The sequence below is a fragment of the Myotis yumanensis genome, unplaced genomic scaffold (genome assembly GCF_028538775.1).
Source record: "Myotis yumanensis isolate MYYU_CA2020_CCGP unplaced genomic scaffold, mMyoYum1.0.hap1 SCAF_19, whole genome shotgun sequence".
Classification (NCBI taxonomy): Eukaryota; Metazoa; Chordata; class Mammalia; order Chiroptera; family Vespertilionidae; genus Myotis; species Myotis yumanensis.
In genome coordinates this window covers 9,452,361-9,465,463 of record NW_027223770.1, presented here as the reverse complement: position 1 = coordinate 9,465,463, position 13,103 = coordinate 9,452,361, and the positions used below count along the sequence as shown (strand labels likewise).

The 13,103-nt window shown below is 37.5% G+C and overlaps 1 protein-coding gene across 2 annotated transcripts in view; it reads right to left on the bottom strand.

Moving 5' to 3' along the window:
* Positions 1-13,103, bottom strand: part of NAA25 (N-alpha-acetyltransferase 25, NatB auxiliary subunit) — a 64,779-nt gene that overhangs the window by 38,511 nt on the left and 13,165 nt on the right. For both annotated transcript variants that reach the window (XM_070399979.1, XM_070399980.1), the window contains exons 4-10: positions 12,049-12,167; positions 7,398-7,472; positions 6,165-6,272; positions 5,522-5,600; positions 2,744-2,855; positions 2,129-2,218; positions 722-891 (exon numbers count right to left, since the gene is read on the bottom strand). In XM_070399979.1, the coding sequence (XP_070256080.1) occupies positions 722-891; positions 2,129-2,218; positions 2,744-2,855; positions 5,522-5,600; positions 6,165-6,272; positions 7,398-7,472; positions 12,049-12,167 (753 nt within the window). The remainder of the gene's footprint in view (positions 1-721; positions 892-2,128; positions 2,219-2,743; positions 2,856-5,521; positions 5,601-6,164; positions 6,273-7,397; positions 7,473-12,048; positions 12,168-13,103) is intronic.

Below are 13,103 nucleotides of genomic sequence, written 5' to 3'. Positions count from 1 at the left end.
AAATGGAGGAAAAAGCTTTCTTTGGAGCTTAAAAAATGAAACTTTTAAAAGCTTATTATCTTAAACATAACAAAATTTAGGGCATTATTATTATAAGCTAACACTTAGTATTAACAAAGAATTACTGTTTTGGAGGAGAAGGAATGCCATTTTTCCAACAAATTTTAAACAAATACAATATGACACCCTTTACTTCTTGTGCAACAAGCTAAAACATTCATTTTATAAAAACATCTAAATGCTTCATCAAAGTTCCTGAAGGCTTCTCTGAATGCATCACTATCCAAATACTTATTTTCTCCCACGTCATTATCCTTATAAACTTTATCTTCGTTAATTGCCCTAACTCTGCTAGACAGTCTTTCATCAATGTAAGAGCTGGGAGCAGATTTTCAATAAAACTTTCATCCACTTCAAGAAATTCTGAAAATTTTATGAAACTGGTTATTTTACTTTGAAATTGATTTTGATATTATTGTTGGATCAGCAAAAAGAAAAAGAAAATGTCTGACAAAGACTCTGATGGATAAGAGAGAGATCGAGGGCTAATTTTATAAGTGATCCATCCATTCATTAGTAAATATTTTCAGGTTATGGAGACATTTGCTTCCTACACAGGACTCTGTTACTGTAGGCTTCGGATAAATGAATAGTGCACTTGGGTATTAAGGGCTTCCCTGTACTGTCTCCAGGATTCCCAAGTATCACTACAGTTTCTTACCCAGTTTGTACTCATCATTAAAACCTTGATGTCGTAAACGTCTAATCAGCTCCAGTTTAGCTAGATGTGGTCCTCGAAGATGACGAGAACTTTTAGATTCTTCTGTTATCCGATCTTCTATAAACTTCACAGCTTCTTCTGCAGAATAATGTACTTCTCCTTCTAAAGAGCTGGGTATAAACACACGAAAAAGGTATTTTGTGCCTCTACTGTCCATTCCAAAAGTTAAAGCGAAACTGATTTGAAGAAACAAATAAAAAAATAAGATAAAGCATTTTGATAATTATAAAACAACTAGAGGCCCAGTGCACGAATTTGTCATGGGTGGAGTCTGGCTGGCCCGCCTCGATAGGGGCCAATGGGATGGGCTGGTTGGGGGGAGGGGACGTGGGAGGTTGGCTGGCCGGCCCCACCCCTAATGTGGGGGGGGGGGCCTGATCAGAGGGCCGATCAGGACAGGGCCGGCCAGGGGGAGGGGCTCTGGGCAGTTGGCAGGGCAACCCCCACTCCCTGGTTGTACTTGAGTCAAACTCCAGGTGGAGGGGACAATTTGCATATTATCCTTTTATTATATAGGATACAAATGGAATAAAAGAGCTGTAAGCATATTCTGGCAGATAACATGGCATATGATTACTCCCAATTGTGGCATTTGATTACTGCTGAGTGATTAACCAACTCTACCTCTTTAAAAAAAAAAAAAAAAAAAGAATGGATCATTTTTGCAATAAGTTTTACTTTAGCCCTAGCTGGTTTGGCTTAGTGGATAGAGCTGAGGCCTGTGGGCTGAAGGGTCCTGGGTTTGATTCCAGTAAAGAGCATATGCCCAGGTTGTGAGCTCAATCCCCAATACGGAACGTGCAGGAGGCAGGTGATCAATGATTCTCTCTCATCATTGATGTTTCTATCTCTCCCTCTCCTTCCCTCTCTGAAATCAATTAAAAAAATTTTTTTTTTTTAATTTTTTTACTTTAAAATTTTTTTAAAATATATTTTGATTTTTTACAGAGAGGAAGGGAGAGGGATAGAGAGCCAGAAACATCGATGAAAGAGAAACATCGATCAGCCGCCTCCTGCACACCCCGCACTGGGGATGTGCCCGCAACCATGGCACATGCCCTCGACCGGAATTGAACCTGGGACCCCTCAGTCCACAGGCCGACGCTCTATCCACTGAGCCAAACCGGTTAGGGCTACTTTATAATTTTACAAAATGGAAAAAAAAATCCGACTTTGCAAGTGATAAAATTATTAAGACAGGAAAAGAGAATTCAATTAGGCTTACAATGAAATTTTTTGCTACAATATATTTTAAAATGCCATTGTAAAATAAAAGAAAAAAATAGCAAAACAAAGCAACAACAACAAAAACAGTGCCGCTGTAATTCAGGAAAGAAGACAACTTACTGTTCACCTTCAGCAGGAGGAGTCCAGGCCTCTTCAATCAGTCGAAAGACAGAATCGAAATAAGTCAGATAGAATTGCCAGTCATCTGAGCTAAAAATCAGATTGAATGGTACACACAGGATTAAACACAAGTTGTGACAAATCTGCGTTAGGAACCATGATATTCAACTTATTTCTAAGTTATACTTTAGTTCTTACTAGTAGCCTACCCTTCCCTCTGGGTTTCCCCTATAGCCCCAAAATCACAGCACTCTAGAGGCGTTTTAAAAGTAAAAAACTTTTAAGATACTACTCTTCCTTCAATAAAATGACCAGATCTAGAAAATTAATATTCTTAACAGAAAACTCCCCACATTAGCACTTCCTAAATGGGGAAGAGGGGAAGGTTAGGCTAATATTGAATATTAAATTTGACAAATGATTTTCAGTGTTCATTTTAAAGACCTAATAACTCTTTACTGAAAGATAATTCATCAAAAACTTTTTTTTAAATTTTAAAGTTTTCAGGACACACTTTATGCCCAAAAATCTCAAAAGACATACACAAAACACATCAATAATGACACCTGAAAACCCCATTCTAGTCATATAGTCCAAAAAGAAGCATCTACTTACTTTTTCAATAAGAGGCGCCGGGAAAGGGCGTTGCACTCTGGCCACCTGCTCAGCTTCTTGTACATAGCCATGCATTTATTTTCCCGACTCTGAATCTCACTAGTCAACTTCTCTACAATTAAAAGTTATAATAGTTGATAAGGTGGTTTCATTTTTGCTCAGAAACCAAAATAAAGTCCAAACACAAAAAGGAAAATAGCACATGTTCCCTCTCTCAGAAAACGGAGCCACCATTAGATACAAACTACTATCTTATTTAAAAAACTAGAGGCCCAGTGCACAAAAATTTGTGCATCCGAGGAGTCCCTCAACCTGGCCTGTGTCCTCTCAAAGTCTGGGAACCCTCAGGGAATGTCCAACTGATGGCTTAGGCCCGCACTACGCGGGGAGCAGGCCTAAGCCCGCAGGCGGACATCCTTAGCGCTGCCATGGAGGCAGGAGAGGCTCCCGCCACCACCGCTGCGCTCGCCAACTGTGAGCCTGGCTTCTGGATGAGCAGAGCTCCCCCTGTGGGAGCACACTGACCAACAGGGGACAGCTCCTGCATTGAGCGTCTGCCCACCCTGGTGGTCAGTGCACATCATAGAGACCGGTCATTCCGCCATTCAGTCAATTTGCATATTAGCTTTTTATTATAGAGGCTATTTTACTGAAGAGAAAAAAAGTACATTTCTGAGAGTAAACTTTTACAATATTTTTTTTTTCTGTAAAAGACAAGGATCCAAAAAGATAGATAGATAGATAGGTAGATAGGTAGATAGGTAGATAGATAGATAGATAGATAGATAGATAGATAGATATAAAAGACAGGATCCAGAATGTATTGAGTTGAGGCTCTAGTATGTGGGATACACATATAAAGCCCCAATAGAATCTCAGGACTGGTATATTTAGTCCACAGACAAATTTCCCATCCATACAGTTCCAAAACATTGAATAAGCTTAGACTGGAATGGGATGAGCAAGGTGACAGAGATGTTAGGAGAAAGATAAAAAAATGAACAGAGATGAATCAAACTCTTCCCCAACAGCTGAAAGGAGGAAAACTACGACTATATTTCTGACCAAATTAAATTTACCCTGTCCTTTTCTAACAGACTAGCAGATTAAGGATACTGACAATTACATTACGAATTCCCTATAGTCTAAATTTAAACTACACGCAGAAATACAATCTGGATGAGTAGAAACAGAAAGGCTGACTTGTACCCATCTGCAAGGAGGCTGAAGGTAAGAGAGAAAGTAATGTTAAGCGCGCACGCGAGTGCGCGCACACACACACACACACACACACACACACACAAACTCCTGCTACATCTATATATATAAAAGCCCAGCGACCTGAATGGCAGAACGACCAGAACGACCAGTGGCTATGATGCACACTGTGGTAGCTAACCAGCCTGATCTGGGCCCCAATCAGCGCCCCCGCAACCGCCCACAGCCCCTCACCCGCACTGGCCCAGTCCGATGGGCCCCCATCAGGGCAGGCTGGCCAGACCCCACCCATGCACGAATTCGTGCACCAGGACTCTAGTTTTATATAACTAGTTAAGTATCATTTAGTGTAACAGTTCTATGACTGCACTCTAATAGATATATATTACATATCTGTATGAAACAAAGTTTTTTTAATGACTACCCAATGAGAGAACTGAAGTTATTCATCTATAATTTAGTTAGTCCCAAAGACTGTAAAAGCACAATTAAAAAATCAAGTTTAGCCAAAACCGGTTTGGCTCAGTGGATAGAGCGTCGGCCTGCGGACTGAAAGGTCCCAGGTTCGATTCCGGTCAAGGGCATGTACCTGGGTTGCGGGCACATCCCCAGTAGGAGATGTGCAGGAGGCAGCTGATCGATGTTTCTCTCTCATCGATGTTTCTAACTCTCTATCTCTCTCCCTTCCTCTCTGTGAAAAATCAATAAAATATATTTAAAAAAATAAAAAAAATCAGGTTTAGCCCTGCCAGTGTGGCTCAGTGGTTGTGCGTCGACCTATGAACCTGGCCAGGGTTCGATTCCCAGTCAGGGCGCATGCCGATTACAGGCTCGATCCCCAGTAGTGGGTGTCTCCCTCCCTCTCTGAAATCAATAAAAATATATTTTAAAACAAACAAACAAACAAAAAAACCAACCAGGTTTACTGAGGCAATAACTGCATTTCCAAGAATTTCTCCTAAGGAAATCATCACACATGTTTAAATAGTTAGGAAGCAAAAATCTTTGTCACTCCCTGGCCAGGTGGCTCAGTAGGTTGGATCATTGTCCTGTAAATGAAAAGATTCAATTCCTGGCCAGGGCACATACCTGGATTGCCAATTCATTCCCCAGTCAAAGTGTTTCTCTCTCACATCGTTTTTTTAAAACAAATAAACAAAAACACTCACAGACACAGACAACAATATGGTGATTACCAGAGAGAAAGGGCGGTGGGGGAAGGTAGAAAAGGATAAAAGGGGGATAAATGGAGATAGAAGGAGACTTGACCTGGGTGGGGTGGTAAACACACAATACAAAATAGAGATGATGTATTATAGAACTGTACACCTGAAATCTAAATATTTTATTAACCAATGTCACCCTAATAAATTCAATTAAAAATATACTTTAAAAATAAATAAATGTACAACACAGAAAAGTCTGGAAGAACATAAAATGATCATAAGTGACTTTTTTATGTCTTTATATCTTTCTGTTTCTCTATGAGAAAGAAATTTTCCACAATAAACATTTTTCATGTTTAAGCAGGAAAAAATACTTTAAAACTTTCAAAATTACCTCCTAATTTTCCTCTGATGACATCTAAGGCTTCCTGGTACTTTCCCAAACGCTCCAGGATCATATAATAAAGTTCAACCTTACAGAAAAACAAACAAGTGCAACCACTGAAACTTTTCAATAATAAAAAGACAGTCATGGAGATGTAAAGTACAGTACAGGGAATACAGTCAATAATACTGTAATAACTATGTATTGTGCCAGATGGATATTAGACTTATCGGGGGGAAGGGGGAATAACGTCATAAATTACATAAACATCTAACCACTATGCTGTACACCTGCAACTAATATAAGATATTGAATCTCAACTGTATTTAAAAAAGAAAAAATAGTCATTTGTATGTTTTTAAAAAGTTATCTAATAGAAAAGAACACTATTCTCAAATGAGATGAAATTAATAGTAAGAATCAGACAACAGAGTCTTCCCTATCTATATACATCTCAGACTAGAGTACTTGCTGAAACAGCTCCATGTTCATTGTCTAAGTTGGGGTTTCCAAAGCTTCACATTTACACAAAGGGCAAGAGTGAAGACCCAGCTCTCTTAACTAGAATAAAACAACAGTTCTTAATATTATAATATTTATTGCAGCAATATCAAAATCATACAAATACAAAAGTAGGGCTTAAATTACTCACTTCAGCCTCCGCTTCTATCTTGTCCTCTTTCACCATTTTTTCTACCATTCTCTCAGCAAGGGGCAGAAACATTGTTTTTGAGAGGTTTTCATCCTGTGCTGATATAGACTAGAAGAGAAAATAATAAATGTTTCATTCTAATTTCTCCCTGCCTGCACTATTTATATTACCATGCAGACCATTACTATGACTCCAGCACATAATTATCATTATACTATGTCAAATATCAGGCCTAATTTGAACATGCCAAAAAGATACACTAGAGTGGTTTGCTTTACAAGAGATTTCTTTATTAAAATTCATTATCCTATGCAATCTTGAAATGCTGAGTTTCCACATGACCTAACTTTTAAATAGATTTTTCAAACATTTTTCTAAAAATATGTTAAGAGGGAGTATGCCTATACTGTTTATTATATACAAAGAGTATCATCAAGTGTTTGAAAAGCCTTTCAGATGTTTTGAGATGTTCATACTTTGGAAGAGAAATGCCAATTGTTTATACAGCTTACTATTAGCTACAATTACCTTAGATTGGTAATTAAAATCAATGAATGATATTAATAATTTTAACACTGCCAGATTCTGCTCAGAGCTCACTTATCCCCTGTAAACAACCTTTCAGGGTAGCTATTATGCTTATTTTATAGATAAAATGATGAGATTCCCCACTGCACTCCAAGACATGAGGTGAAGCCGTATTTGAACGCAGACTTGTCTAAACCCAGAGGCTCTCTGTTCTTAACTGCTACATTTTAACTCCTACCTCCCCATCCTCTCCTACAACATATCTCATTTCAGCCCTTACAGTAGCTCTGGGAGATAAGCATCTCCATTCTGTAAAAGAGCAAACCAAGGCTCAGAAAGCAAAAGTGATAAAACAAGGTCACCCAGTTCAATAACCTATGCACTAACCAAGAATATTGTCTTAAAGACAAACGTCAGGTCAAAATATCTAACATCTCAGGGTACATACTTGATCAAATAACCCAGTAATGAATCTAAGATTCAGGGGAAATACAGTCTGTGCTACACACAAATAAACCAATATACCAACTCATAAAGAATACCAAAACTCCCCAACTCAAAAAGTCAACTGACAATATGGAAAGCCCCTGTTTGAGACATGCTACAACACATGACTACCCAAGACGTTCACAGGATACCTTAAGGACAGCAACTATATACAAATATAAAAACAAATCTCAATCCCATTGTGAATGCCATACTCACTTGCATAATTAAGCTCATCACAGACCAAAAGTAGTAAGGGTTTTTGGGGACAATCTTATATAGAGTCATGCCAGCCTGAAAGACAGAGAGCCATAAATACTTAATTTAGAAAAGATCATACAGAGGGCAGTTAATGATCTAGATATGTGGCAAGATATCTAGGAGAATAACAACACATTTACATATCCCAGTTCCTATAAGTGCCGTGACTTGATGGATATTATATTTTGGCTAGCAATATAGGTAATTACAAGTGTGAACTTTTACATCAGAATATTTCACCTTTGAAACATATTTTCTCAAATTAAAACCCAGTATTTCCAGCACTAGCTGGTTTAGCTCAGTGGATAGAGCATTGGGACTGTGGACTGGAAGGTCCCGGGTTTGATTCCAGCCAGGGGCACATGCTCGGGTTGCCGGCTCAATCCCCAGGAGGGGGCATGCAGGAGGGAGCTGATCGATGACACTCTCTCATCATTGATGCTTCTATCTCTCTCTCTTCTCCCTTTCTCTCTGAAATCAATAAAAATATATTTAGAAAATAAATAAAGTAAAATAAAACCCAGTATTTCTAGAAAATACTGCAATACAATATAGTCCAAATAGAATACCAAAGCAAACACAAAATTTGGGTTATGAGTATACATAAGTAAACAAACTTTACTGATGACAAGATACTAACCAGTTATAGTAAAACAAATAAACACAGAAATCTAGACAGTATATTTAAAACTTAAAATTAGAAAAGATTACTGACATAATGGAAAAATTTCTTAGGTCAGGAAAATAATCAGGTTCTTTGAAGACACCATTAATTAGAACTGAACCCTTTCATTGTGAAATATACAGTATACAAATACTGTACTTAAAAGCAGGGGCATAAAAAGAAAGAGCACCTGGCCGGTGTGGCTCAGTGCTTAAGCATTGATCTATGAACCAGGAGGTCATAGTTCATTCGATTCCCGAATGGGGCACATGCCTGGGTTGCTGGCTCAATCCCCAGTAGGGGGCATGCAGGAGGCAGCCAATAAATGATTCTCTCTGATCACTGATGTTTCTATCTCTCTCTCCCTCTCCCTTCCTCTCTGAAATCAAAATATATATTTTTTTAAAAAGAGCAAAATAGATCTATTAATATGTAACAGAAGATCTATCCATAATTAGCCAAGCAGTAATCAATGCTATGAACTCAGTCACCTAATAATCACAGTTACTTTCTTTTTTGTTTTGATCTTTTGCCTATCTTCAATCCACTTTAAAAATTTCATGGAGCTTCTATTAAGGAAATGCCTATTCCTGCCAAGGAAACAAAGATTGTGTCCCAGTCTCAAAGACACTTAAAAGCTAAGGAAATATAAGCCCTGGCCAGATAGCTCAGTTGGCTAGAGCATCATCCCAATACGCCAAGGTTACTGGTTCAATCCCTGGTCAGGGCACATATAAGTAACAAGCAATGAACACATAAACAAGCAGAACAACAAATCAAATGTTTCTCCCTAAGAAAAAAAAAGATCAACCAATGAATCATAAATAAGTGGAACAACAAATCAATGTTTCTCTCTCAAATTAATAAAAAAGTAAAATAAAAGCTAGGGAAAGATAAGACAAATACACATGACTAAAATATATTTGGCAATAAACATCCTATACAAAAACACCATGCAAGGTTGTTTCTAAGAAAAGCAAGGTTAAGTTTCCTTATTCCTTTCTTCTTTCTTTAAGGAAAAGTAGGGAAGGGAATTTTATCAATTAAGCCTTCTCCAAAGTAGCAGTCTTTCAGATGGACCCTAAAGTTTTAAAAAGAATGTCTATAGGCAAAGATGGGAAGTAAGGAAATATATACAAATACAGATATTTGGGCAAATATTTGGATGAATGAATCAATTCTAGGTAGGAACAATATTAGTCTGAATAAAAACATTAATCAAAGAAAAATATGCTGACAAGAACAAGTAGGACATTTGGCTAAACCAAAGGATTAAGAAGAGTGAGTAGTAGGGAAAAGGGCTAAAAGGTAGACTGAGGCAGCTTTGTTGTAAGGCATTCAAAAGGAGTCTGAAGGAGTAAGGAACTAATGTGTATATAGCTATACTATACTCTTCTCAGAAGAGTATTTTAGCAGTGAAAAAGGAAAATAGGACGACAGAAGACATGAGGTGATGAGGAGCTAAACCAGGATGAAATAAATAAAATAGGAAAGAGACCTCAAAGACACTGTGGAGGTAGAATGAAGATGACCTGGAGACAAAGCAGATAGAGTAGGAGGAGAGTCCAAGATGGTTTGAGGTCCGTACTTCCAACACCAAACTCAGTAGGAATGGAATGTAAAGTGTTAATTTTACTTGATAATTTGGGGAAAGAAAACATTTTTATAATGACACACAAAAATAAAAAGAAATAGGATATAAAATATAAATTTTTAATATAAAAGACAAATTGTCATGTCCACACCCTATCTTACAGACACTAATATTCTGCTGATACACCAAACTTTTGAAGATAGACGAGTCTGAAAACCATGGCTGTAAACTGGTGACTCAGAGAACCAAAATGTCATTTACAGAAAAAGGAAAGTCTAATCACAATGTGAATGACTAGAAACTCTTCATTCAAGGGGATTTTAAAAAGTACCTGCCAGAGATGTCAACGGGGAAGTAGAAGTTTTCTGATTCTCTGGCTTCCTCCCTTACCTCCACCAGTTTATGAAAATCATTCATTTATTTAACAAATATTTATTGTGCAGATGCTTTCGAGGAGCTGAGGATTCAGCAATAAACAAAACAGAAGCCCTCACCTGCATGAAGCATGACATTTAATTTGTAAAATACCTATTACCTTAGACTGACATACCGCTTTCAAAATAAACATACATATAAGCTAAAAAACTGTAACTACCATAAACAGCAACACAGGTAGAATAAAAATTAAGCCTTCTATTCTAAAACATTTAACACTAGAGAACTCCATTCTTTCAATACATGAAACTAGAATAATGCAAAAGCAAGATATAGGTAAAACATATTAAAGAACTGTAGCTGTTAACCTGGGCAGGTAGCTCAGATGGTTAGAGCATAGTCCTGATATGCCAAGGTTGCATATTCGATCCCCAGTCAGGGCACATACAAGAATTAACCAATGAATGCATAAATAAGTGGGAAAACAAACTGATCTTTCTCTCTTTCTCTCCAATCAATTTAAATAAATAAATAATTTGCCTAGACTCTGAAATTTTTTAAAAATTAAAAATGTAATTGTTAAGCCACATCGAAGCAATATCTCCAAAAATCAAGATACAAAACTGCCTAACCAGGTGACTCAATTGGTTGAGGACTGTCCCATACACCAAACAGGTTAGGGTTTGATTTCAAGGCAAGGCACATGCCTAGGTTACAGGTTGGATTCCCCATCGGGCATGTATGGGAAGCAACCCATTCGATGTTTCATTCTCACATCGATGTGTCTCTCTCTCTTTCCTTCTTCCTCTCTCTCAAAAATCAATAAAAACATGTCCTCAGGTGAGGATTAAGAAATATATATATATATATTTAAAAACTTAGGTAAGCACATAGAAAATTAATTTTAAGGATTTATATTAATATAGTATCTTCCACCCTCCCCGATTATTGTAACTTGATATTTAAAGAACAAAAAGTGGTTCTCAACCTTCCTAATGCCACGACCCTTTAATACAGTTCCTCATGTTGTGGTGACCCCCAATTTCATTGTTACAAATTGAACATAATTAAAGCATAGTGATTAATCACAAAAACAAAATGTAATTATATATGTGTTTTCCGATGGTCTTAGGCGACCCCTGTGAAAGGGTTGTTCGACCAAGGGGTCGCGACCCACAGGTTGAGAACCGCTGAAATAAAACAAAGACAAATAAGAAAGTTCTGCCTTCAGAAAACATTACACCCACAAACAAGGCATTTTTTAAAAAAATACTAGCTTGGAATAAAAAGTAAGGCATGTAAATTCATTAAATAAAAAAAGTACTAGCTTGACATCATAACTCTCTATACATGGGTTTATCAGTGCAGGTCTCATTTCTCGGAGATGTCCGCTTTACCCACTCATTAGTCCAAACGTGCACCAATGAGGCTCCTTCACAGGAATACAAGGAATACCTAAAATGTGTGAACTGGCCAAAAAAAAAAAAAAAAAGAACAAGTATCCCAAGCAATGGGGATTCCCCTCACGCCCCACCCCCGTGGACTTGAAAATCTCATCAGGCTATAAATAAGTACAAATTAGATGTAAAATTTAAAGTTAATCTTTCTATGATCTGTTCATTTTTTGCTCTGAGATTTCTGCCCATTTTCTGAAACTGTAACAGCAATCTGTTGCAGGGGAAGTTGAAGCCAACTTACCAGAACCAGACAAAACATATACCATCAGGCCACAAAAGAGGAACAACCAAATTTCCCCCAAAGGAAACATTTTTAAAACTTGAACAACAGCTTATTTTTAAAAAACACAAAGAAAATAATTGGCTGATCTCTACACACAAATACATAATTCAGTTCTACAGATATATGTAAATGTGCACATGTGCATGTACACACACCACTGCAGTTAAATCACATTAAAGAGACTTTGATCCCTAATAGCAAATCCCGCAGCCCAGGAGGTCTGGAAATCAAGTTACCTGTTGCATTTTCTTGTATTCGCCCACCCTGGCATAGGCCATGAAGAGGTGAGAGTGATATTCCTCACTACTAGGAACTTTCTTCACAGCTGCCTCATAAAGTTTTGTAACTAACTCCGCTAAGATAAAGAGAAATAAGATTTTCTTTCATTACTGAAGTATAACTTAAATCTTAACAGCATTTAATTTTTTATATTAAGTTCAACATTGAGCAAAACTAATCATTCTTTACTCAGAAAAACAAATGTGGTAAAAATTTAAGGAAAAGCAAAGGAGTAAAAAATATTTAGGACAGCAAGTATCTCTTGGAAGATAAACAGGGACATGAGATTGATGAGGAACACACAGGAAGTATTCTTAGCATTGATAATACTCTATTTCTATAAAGTTGAGCAGTAAGTTCATCAAACTGATAAGTGTTATATCAAATATATTCTTCTATAATATGTATTAAGAAAAACAACTATTATTTCACAATAAAATATTCAAGAAATCAACAAAAAGCTTTCTTACAGATGAAATGGCAGATCATCTAGAATATTGCTTAGAAATAATTTAGCAAGGGGAGGAGTATAGATAAAATTGATCATGTACCAATTATTACTGAAGATGGGTAATTAATACAATGGGATTTATTATGCCACTCTCTGTTTTTGTCTATATTTGAATTTTTATATATTAGAAAGTGAAAAAAGTGGCCTAGGCCAGGGGTGGGCAAACTTTTTGACTCGAGGGCCACAATGGGTTCTTAAACTGGACCGGAGGGCCGGAACAAAAGCATGGATGGAGTGTTTGTGTGAACTAATATAAATTCAAAGTAAACATCATTACATAAAAGGGTACGGTCTTTCTTTTATTTAGTTTTATTCATTTCAAACGGGAAGGATCCGGCCCGCAGGCCGTAGTTTGCCCACGGCTGGCCTAGGCAGTGTGGCTCAGTTGGTTGGGCATCGTCCTGTGCGTGGGGGATGGGATTGCCAGTTAGATTCCTGGTCAGGGAGCATGCCCAGATTTTAGGCTTGATCCCCAGCAGGGAGCATGAAGGGGGCAGCCAA